General features: G+C 48.2%; 1 protein-coding gene across 1 annotated transcript in view; it reads right to left on the bottom strand.

Annotated features, from left to right (window-relative positions):
• Window positions 1–470: 470 nt before the first annotated feature.
• LGI2 (leucine rich repeat LGI family member 2) overlaps window positions 471–9,598 on the bottom strand; it is a gene marked incomplete at its 5' end in the record, with an annotated part of 28,911 nt that continues 19,783 nt past the window's right edge. The window contains one exon of the mRNA XM_035004358.1: window positions 471–1,674. Within this exon, the coding sequence (XP_034860249.1) occupies window positions 857–1,674 (818 nt within the window). The remainder of the gene's footprint in view (window positions 1,675–9,598) is intronic.

Here is a 9,598-nt window from a genome sequence, read left to right as displayed (position 1 = left end):
TGAAAAGCACCGTTCAGTCTTTGGCCTGTCTGCTGGTTACCCACAAACTCAAAGAATGGGTTCAGGGAAGCAGCCGAGTCATGGAGGGCATCTAAAAGCAATATTGCTCCAGGCGCCACAAGGTCGGCTCTGAACCACAAGGAAGAGGGGAAACCGCCTTTGTCTCACTCATGGGCCTATGGCCCGTGCTGGGTCTGGAAGTGTGTCAGCAGAGTATTTTCTTTGTGGCAAAGGAAGCAATGCCCAACGTTATTTTGTGAACACCCCCCATCACGAGCATCCACCCGAGCCAATGAAACAGCCAACGTTCTGCTATGAAGGGGCATTCAGGAAACTGAAATGACTCAAAATAGCATTGCTGAGTGTTATCAGATTTTTAAATGAATCATCAGCAAATTTTTTCAGCTGACTTTGGCTTTAAGCATTCTTACCCAATAAGATTGCTAAAATGGAATGAGAAGGGCCCATAGTTTGGTCTTTTTTTTTTTTTTTTTAATTTCATCATAAGAACTGTCCCATCTTATCCGATTTCCTCCTTCCTCATTAAAAAAAAAAAAAGAAAAGAAAAGAAAAAGAAAAAAGCACATTACTTCCCTAGATGGTAAGAGTTAATACTCTACTCTTTTCTCAGAGATAACAGGCTTTAAGATGTCTTTTGAAATGGGAGAATGGACATGTCATGCAGTTAGCCAATAAATGCAATCCCCGATTGAAATGCGAGTTCTAAAATGTTGAAAACTTCTATTTCCCCAGTGCGTTTTTAATTGCGGAGCTCTGAACTTGGCCTTCTGTTTGCTTCTCAGGCCTCTCTTGTGAAAGCTAGTGCTATGTGTCTCTAAATTCACCAGTCACCCCTTCACAAACTTAAGTCAACGACTATATGTTCAAAAATCTTTGTTTTCCCTTTGAAACTGGATGCAAAAAAGAAATCTCTCCTGTCAGTGGAGACAGCTGTGAAGGAACGAGGTGCCTGCACATAAATCTCCTTGAATTTTTTGAATAGCTGCTTTTCTTTATCCCACTGGTAGATCTGGGAGAATGTATAGTCACTCCCCAGGGCCAGGTAGTGATTATCTTTAAAAGAAAAGGGCTGCAGGGTCATGGCCCCCCGGGATGGAAGAGCCTGGATCTCCACAAACTGCTTACTATTCCACCTCATGACCCTGGAGTCCCCGATGAAGCGGGTGAGGGAAAGGTAGAGGGCATTCTGCATCCTAAAGCTCTTCACGGCCAGTACATCCTCCATGTTGGGGATATCACTGTGGGGGACAAACTTCTTAGAGCTTTTATTCCACTGGAGGATAATGGGGACCTGGGAGCGGCTGGACAGAATCAGATGCGACTTCCCGTCTATGTCAACAAATTCTGCATCCGTGTCCCTGAACCACTCATGCAGAGATTGGTAGGAGTAGAACCCTTTGCTGTTCCATTTATACACCGTGGACAGACCAGCTTTAGAGCTGTCTGCGATGATGAAGAACGTCTCATCCTCGATCTGAAACAGCTCGATATCGTTGGGCTTTGAGATGCGAGAGACTTCGATGTCCTGGAATTTGACAAACTTGGTCCAGCTCTCATCGTATTTGTAGATGTGAGAGCCGCCGAAGAGCTGGGCCACCACCACGAAAACCTGGTCGTCGATGAGGATGGCCTTACAGCCCACAATGGACTGACCTGTGCCCCAAGAGAAACGAGAGGGCATTAGGGTACCGCAGGGAGAAATGTTCCTCCGTAGTGATATTGGAACCCTCGTGAGCTGGAAAATGGGGACAGATGTAAAGAAATGTGAGAAAATGGGGCAGCTGATGCATGGAACAGCATGGCGGCTTCTCGACAGTCTGAACATAGAAATACCATATGATCCAGCAGTTCCACTTCCAGGTCCATACCCAAAAGTACAGAAAGCAGGGTCTCTACGAGATGTGCACACGCATGTTCATAACAGCATTATTCACAATAGCCAAAAGGTAGAAGCAACTCTAGTGTCCACTGATGGATGAATGGATAACCCAAATGTGGTATAGACACACAATGGAACATTGCTCAGCCTTAAAAAGGAAGGAGATCCTCACACAGGACACATGACAGTATGGATGAACGTTGAGGGCATTATCGTAAGTGAAATAAAGGTAGTCACAAAAAGATAAATAATATCTGACTCCACTTACATGAGGTCCCTAAAGCAGTCAGATTCTGAGAGGCAGAAAATAGAATGATGGGGGCCAGGGGCTGGGGGAGGATGGGGAGTTAGTGTTTACTGGATATAGAGTTTTAGTTTTTCAAGATGAAAAGAGTTGTGGAAATTGTTTGCACAACACCGTGAATGCACTTAACGTTACTGAACAGTACACTTAAAAATGGTTAAGATGGTAAGTTTTATGTTCTGCAGATTTCCCCACAATTAAAACATTTTTAAGGGCGCCTGGGTGGCTCAGTTGGTTAAGCGACTGCCTTCGGCTCAGGTCATGATCCTGGAGGCCCGGGATCGAGTCCCGCGTCGGGCTCCCTGCACGGCAGGGAGTCTGCTTCTCCCTCTGCCCCTCCCCCCTCTCATGCTCGCTCTATCTCATTCTCTCTCTCAAATAAATAAATAAAATCTTTAAAAAAAAATTTTTTTTAAAAACTTAAAAAACAAAATGTGTCTCCATTAAGGGCTGGTCTCCTGGCCTCTGGTATCTTTAGAGGCAAGAGTACTATTCAGGGAAGGCACCAACACCAAGGGAATTGTCTCCAATTTATTCAAAAAAGTATTTCCCAACTCCGGACAGTGGAATGAGACAAATGGGCTTCTGTTCGGGGCATGGGGGTAAGGGAGGGTAAAAAGGTAGGAGTCAGGTCTCAGAGACAGGAGGAAAAGAATGTAATGAAGACATTTGGCTCCTTCTGATTTCTGGAGCCAAAGGAAGCTGAACGGAGGCAGAGACAGAACAGAGGAGTGTTAAGCCCTCTGTCAAAATTACTTGTACTGCAAAGTTGAAATAATACTTAATGTCTTGATATATTTCCTTAATCGTTACTCTACACACATACTCAAATGTGTTTTTTAAAAATAAATTTGGGGGTGGGCGCCTGGGTGGCTCAGTTTGTTAAGCGACTGCCTTCGGCTCAGGGATGATCCTGGAGTCCCGGGATGGAGTCCCACATCGGGCTCCCTGTTAGCAGGGAGTCTGCTTCTCCCTCTGACCCTCCCCCCTCTCATGTACTCTCTCATTCTCTCTCTCACAAATAAATAAAATCTTAAAAAAAATTTTAAAAATAAAAAATAAATAAAATAAAAATAAATTTGGGGGCACCTGGGTGGCTCAGTTGGTGTTTTTAGAACAGAGCACCCACAAACAGGAAGTGGTCAACAATTAGTAGCTGTCATTACTGGATAATTGAAACGATTGTCTTGACCTCACCCCTCTAAAATCTCCCATAGCAGGCACCGCGTAAGTACCTGAAGAATGGTCAATGGCGTGAATGATCTAGCTCAGGCGGCCCAGAACCGGAACTCTGCTGGAAAAGGGGAAGTCTTCCGTCTGGACCACCTCCTACAGTCTTCTCCCACACTGCACGCGGACCCCCAGACTGCCCCCCTCAGCCTCCTCAGCCAGCCAGCAATGGACCACCCACATCCCAAAGAGGATTGACCCTCCATCTAGGTCACTGGATTAAAAGTTATTTCTTCCCCCTGATTTTCTAGGCGATTGGACCAAAGTGAACTTAGTCTGTAAATTACAAGGATAATTATCCAATTCCTGTCCTCAGTATTAACTTTGGGGGCAGCCAGTGGGTAGTTTTTCGAGTGATACTTACTTTTCTCTTTCACTATTTTGGCCTTCTTGCAAGAACTTGGTTCCTTTCTTTTGTTTTAAACAAATTATTTTGTTTAAACTAATTATTCCTTTTTCTTTTCTGAGTATAAAAGTTTTCAATGTTCCCCAAAGCAAATTTTAAAAATAATAGGTAACAGGGGCGCCTGGGTGGCTCAGTCAGTTGGGCGTCTGCCTTCGGTTCAGGTCATGATCCCGGGGTCCTGGGATCGAGCCCCGCGTCGGGCTCCCTGCTCAGCGGGGAGTCTGCTTCTCCCTCTCCCACTCCCCCCTGCTTGTGTTCCCTCTCTCGCTGTGTCTCTCTCTGTCAAATAAATAAAATCTTTTAAAAATCTTTAAAAAAATAATAATAATAGGTAACAATTATAGTGTGTACTATGACCGAGAACTACACTAAGCATTTTACATGTATTCACTCATTTAATCCTTAACACAACCCAAGAAGACCAATACTATCATCAGCAGCATCATCCCCATTTTATAAAGGGTAAAACTGAGGCACAGAGAAGTGAAGTAACTTATACAGCTAGTATGTGGTAGAGCCTGGGACCTAAATCCGGGTAGTCTGGCTCCAGTCTACACTCAGCTATGAACATATCAAAAAGCACCAAGAAGAAAATCAAAATTACTTGTACTGCAAAGTTGAAATAACACTTAACGTCTTGATATATTTCCTTAATCGTTACTCTAAACGTTAAATGTGTTTTTTAAAAATAAATTTGGTGGGGGGGGGGCACCTGGGTGGCTCAGTCGTTAAGCGTCTGCCTTCGGCTCAGGTCATGATCCCGGGGTCCTGGGATCGAGCCCCACGTCGGGCTCTCTGCCCCGCAGGAAGCCTGCTTCTCCCTCTCCCACTCCCCTTGCTTGTGTTCCCTCTCTCACTGTGTCTCTCTGTGTCAAATAAATAAATAAAATCTTAAAAAAAAAATAAAAAATAAAAATAAAAATAAATTTGGGGGGCACCTGGGTGGCTCAGTTGGTTAAGCGTCTGCCTTCGGCTCAGGTCATGGACCCGGGGTCATGGGGTCGAGCTCTGCATGGGGCTCCCTGTTCTGCTTGTCCCTCTCCCTCTGACCACCCCTCCCCCCAGCTCATGCTCTCTGTCTCTCCAAAAAAGAAACAAAAATCTTTAAAAATAAATAAACAAATGAATTTGGGCTTATAGGATACATGAGCTTTTTACAACCTACCTTTTTTTTTTTATTTGACCATGACACTGTGAACATTTTCCCCTGCTACTGCACCTTCTACAACCTGAATTTTAAATACTATAAGGTATTGCACTGTACGGATTTTTAACAAATCCCCTATTGTTGGACATTGCAGTTATTTCTAGCTTTTCATTATTTTGAGTAACATGCTTCCTTGTAGAGCAGTCTTTTTTGAAAACCATCTGGCAGTGTTCTTAAATGTAGGTATTGCTGGGGTAAACGCTGTGCACACTTTGAAGGCTTCTGGATTTAAACTACCAAACTGGTCTTTGGAAGCTCTACTAACCCCCTCCTGCCAACGCTAACTGTGGGTGCATTCTCTGGGTCCCCTTCCTGAGTGGCCTAGCTAGGGAGGTCCCTGCCACCTGGGAGTGTCCTTCAGGTCTGCCTGCCTGCCTGTCTCCGCTGAGGGGCTGTGTAAGACAGAAAGAATTCCTTCTTTGGACATGTTCCAGAATACCTTCATCCAGCTAAACACTTTTAGTCTATTGAATGGTCAATAGCCGTAGAGATCAGTGTGTGTGTTTGTGTGTGTGTGTGTGTTTTAATATAGGAAGAGAGACTGCAGGCTGGAACATACCTGGCATGGAGAAATCAAAGGCAAACAAAATAAACCAAAAACAGGAGAGCTGAGAAGAGATGTAGAGGAACAAAAGGAGAAGATAGGAAGTGCAAAGCCTTGGGGTGACCCTGATCGTGGCATTCCCTCTCCTCCCAAAAGCGGATGTATGGCTGGGGATGCCCCTTCAGCACCATGCTCACCAGGATGGCAAAGGAAGACTGCATGCACATGCCCCTTCCATGGCTCAGAGCCCCAGTCTCGCCGGGAATGGATTGAGAAACCCCTGCCCAGCCCTTGCAGACTCTAGGATCACTCCGTGATCAAGCAAGATGACAAATGAGACACACATAGCCCATGCGCAGAGAACGGATCCGTGTTTACACTGGTCTCGTTCAAGGCAAGTGGTTGCAGGGCTGCGCCCTTGCTTGTCCATTTGGCATCTGCCTGGCACGTGTGTGCCTTGGGCTTTCCTCCACACTAAGCTCAATCCCAGCTAGCCACACTCTCTCCTGCGCTGAGGGATCCATGTGACTTCTGAACCACCCCCTTCCCCTGCTCCCTTGGGACTTCCATGCTGGCCCCTCCTTTCCTGCGCTGATGAGAGTTACGGAGTTTACCTGAAGTGAGAAATTTTAGGGTCTGGGAGGGAGGAGAAGGAGGGCTGCTCCTTTTTTTATCCCCAGATGATAAAACTGACATTTGTTGAGGATTTACTATATGCCCGGCTCTGGGCAAAGTGTTACACACACGATCCCCATTAAATTCTCATGGGTCCAATACGATGATGATCCCATTTTACAGATGAAATGAGAATTCACGATACTTCCATTTTACAGATGAAAGGGGCTCATGGAAAGTAACTAACTTGGCCAAGGTCACCACCTAGAAAGATCTGGAACCAGTTTTATCAGAAACAAGCCTGATGTTGCTGGGGCTCAGGGGCTGAACTACCCCACTGTTGTAACTTGTTTCTCAGGCTTGGCTGTGAAGAGGATCCAGGTGGGCATTGGGGGGGGGGGCTGCCCCCAGCTCAGAAGATTGAGAACGAGGGGCTGAGAAGTCCCCAGAAACTAGCAAGGCCCAGCCTTCGCTCGGGCCCTGGCCACACCCAGTGCGCCCTCACGGCCGGCTTCCTACACACCACCACTGCGGCCTACGCCAGGCCTGGGCCATGCGCTTGTGAGGATTCCCGCATCAGTTTCTCAGCTAGTCGCTCTGCTTCCGCCTTTGTCCCCTGTCCCCAACACAAGCTGCTCACAGCCCAGCACCCTGCGCCAGACCGCTGCCTCGTCCTGGGCAGCCCTGCCGACCTCGGTGCAAAGCTCACTGTGGTTCTGCCGAGCTCTAGATTAAAAACCCAAGTCCTTCCCAGGACCTGCAAGGCCCCCGTGCTCAGCCCTCCTTACCTCTCTGACTTTGTCCCCGCAGCTTTCCCTCTGGAGCATTTTGTTCAGGCCAAAATGGCCCCCTGGAGGAGCCAAACAGGAAAGATAGCCACCCGCTGCAGGACCTTTGCACTTGCTGTTGCCTCTGTCTGCACTGCTTCCTCCTCACACTGTCCCCATGGATCAACCCCCCATGTCCCACTTGGCTTCTCCAAACAACCTTCCTCACGAGGCCTTTACCAGACACAATCTAAAATGTCAACACTCCCATGGCCGGCTCTTCAAAACTCCCATCCCCCTCTTCTTGTCCCTTCTTAGTGTGTTGCTATCTGATGTGTTAGCTGTATTATAATTGTCTTTTTTATTATCTCTTGCTCCCATTATAATACAAACCCATTGAGGATGGAGGTTTTCATCTGGCCTGTGCATGGCTGTGACCCCAGCACCTAGACTGTGCCTAGCTCGGATTAAGGGCTCAAGAAATCCTTGTGAATGAATGAATGAATGAATGAATGAATGAATGACTTGATGCACGTAGGGATGCGACCAGCTGCAGATTGTCAGAAGGGCAAGCAGAGGGCGGTACCGTCCCTTCCTACCGAGGTCCACCTAAGAGAAGAAAGGGGTGAGATACAGCAGTGACAGGCCCTGGGCTCTGCCCCCAAAGTGATTCAACACGCCTGAGCCTTGATCTCTCCATCTGTGAAGGTGTGAGAAGGAAGCTGACATTCGTTAGAACTGCTCACTTGGTGCCTGGCACTCACTGACTCCTCACAGCATCCATATAAAGTACATGCACTGCCCATTCTACAGATGAGGAAACCGAGCCCCAGAGGCCACAGTCCATATTATATCTCAGCGCCTGGCAGAGTCCGGAGTACAATCCACGTCCATCAGTTTTCACAAGCCGAGCTCTTTATCATCTCTATGCCCCCTTTCTCTTGAACAGGGCTTCTGTCGTCTACCTGCAGGCAGGCAACCCATGCTAAGACCTCGGGGCTGTGGTGAGTTTCCAACGAGACAAACCGGCTCCTGGCACCTCACAGGCCTGCAAGCAGCTTTGGCAACCAGCCCTGGTGGGGACTCCCCTCCCCGCCCTGCACAAAGCAAAGCTTCACTCCGCTTCCATCTCCTAGCATGGGGTGGGAGGAGGGGAGGCCAGGGGGCCAGCCCATTCATCCCTCACCCGTTTCCCAAATCTGGAAAAAGAGGGAAGCAAAGAGCCCATGGAAAGCGGGTCTCCCCTTCCTTGTTTCCTTTAATATGGACCGGGTTTAGGGTCCAAAGGCCTGGGCTTTCTCGCCAGGTTCACCTGTGGTGCTCTGTGCTGAGTGCGCGCTTGGCAGGGGTGGGGCTGCTCTCGGGAGTGCGAGCTCAGCACTAGGAGGCCAGGTGGCCGCACCGCGGAGGCGCATCTGACATGGCATCTTCGGAGGTTCTGGGGCACCTGTGCACCTCAAAGACCTCCCAGTGCTGCCAAGATCAGGCTTATTACCATCTCTGCTCTGGGAGGGGTGGAACTACGCTCTCCCTGCCTCCCTCCACCCCTGCACCTGCTGCAAAACGACTTTGCACCTGCGAGCTTCCTAGGAGCCTCCTGATCCAGAATGTCTACCTGATACGCTGCAATAGCAAAATACTGCTCTGACCCCAAATCGGGAACCACTAAAGGAAATCCTCTTGTGGGGTCACAGGCTACCGTTGGTGCTGTCTATAAAGTCAATATTATGATCAGATTGCACTTGATAAATGAGAAGTCTTTAAAAGGTTATTGGCTTTACTTACTTATTTAAAAAGCAAGTAAAAAAATAAATTAAAAATAAAAAGCGAGTAGACGGCCCATTTTTAGTAGCACTGAGACACTGGGCTCCTGACATTGTTGAAAGAAGCATTAACTAGGCCTCGACCCAAAGGCATGAATTTAGAGAGCCAGTTATTCTTATTTTGTTTGCACTTATTTAAAGGAAGCAATGATCACCAGGACCTGGCAAGAGGGCAGCAGGAACAAGCCATAGAGCGTGCCTGTGTGTGCGTGCATGGATTGATGTGGTCTGTGTGTGCATGCATGGATGTGTGTCTGTGTGTATGTGAAGGGATGGATTGTGTCTGTGTGTGTGCGTGGATAGATGTGGTCTGTGTGTGCGTGCGTGGATGGATGTGCATCTGTGTGTGTGTGCGTGGATGGATGTGTGTCTGTGTGCGTGCATGGATGGATGTGTGTCTGTGTGTGCGTGCATGGGTGTGTGTCTGTGTGTGTGCGTGGATGGATGCGGTCTGTGTGTGCGTGCCTGGATGGATGTGCGTCTGTGTGTGTGTGCGTGGATGGATGCGGTCTGTGTGTGTGCGTGGATGGACGTGTGTCTGTGTGTGCGTGCGTGGATGGACGTGCGTCTGTGTGTGCGTGGATGGATGTGCGTCTGTGTGTGCGTGCGTGGATGGATGTGCGTCTGTGTGTGCGTGCGTGGATGGATGCGGTCTCTGTGTGCGTGCGTGGATGGATGCGGTCTGTGTGTGTGCGTGGATGGATGTGCGTCTGTGTGTGCGTGCGTGGATGGATGTGCGTCTGTGTGTGCATGCATGGATGGATGCGGTCTCTGTGTGCGTGCGTGGATGGATGCGGTCTGT

This window comes from Mirounga leonina, unplaced genomic scaffold (assembly GCF_011800145.1).
Source record: "Mirounga leonina isolate KUSES-001 unplaced genomic scaffold, KU_Mleo_1.0 Mir_129, whole genome shotgun sequence".
Lineage (NCBI taxonomy): Eukaryota > Metazoa > Chordata > Mammalia > Carnivora > Phocidae > Mirounga > Mirounga leonina.
This window is presented reverse-complemented; position numbering and strand designations above follow the sequence as displayed.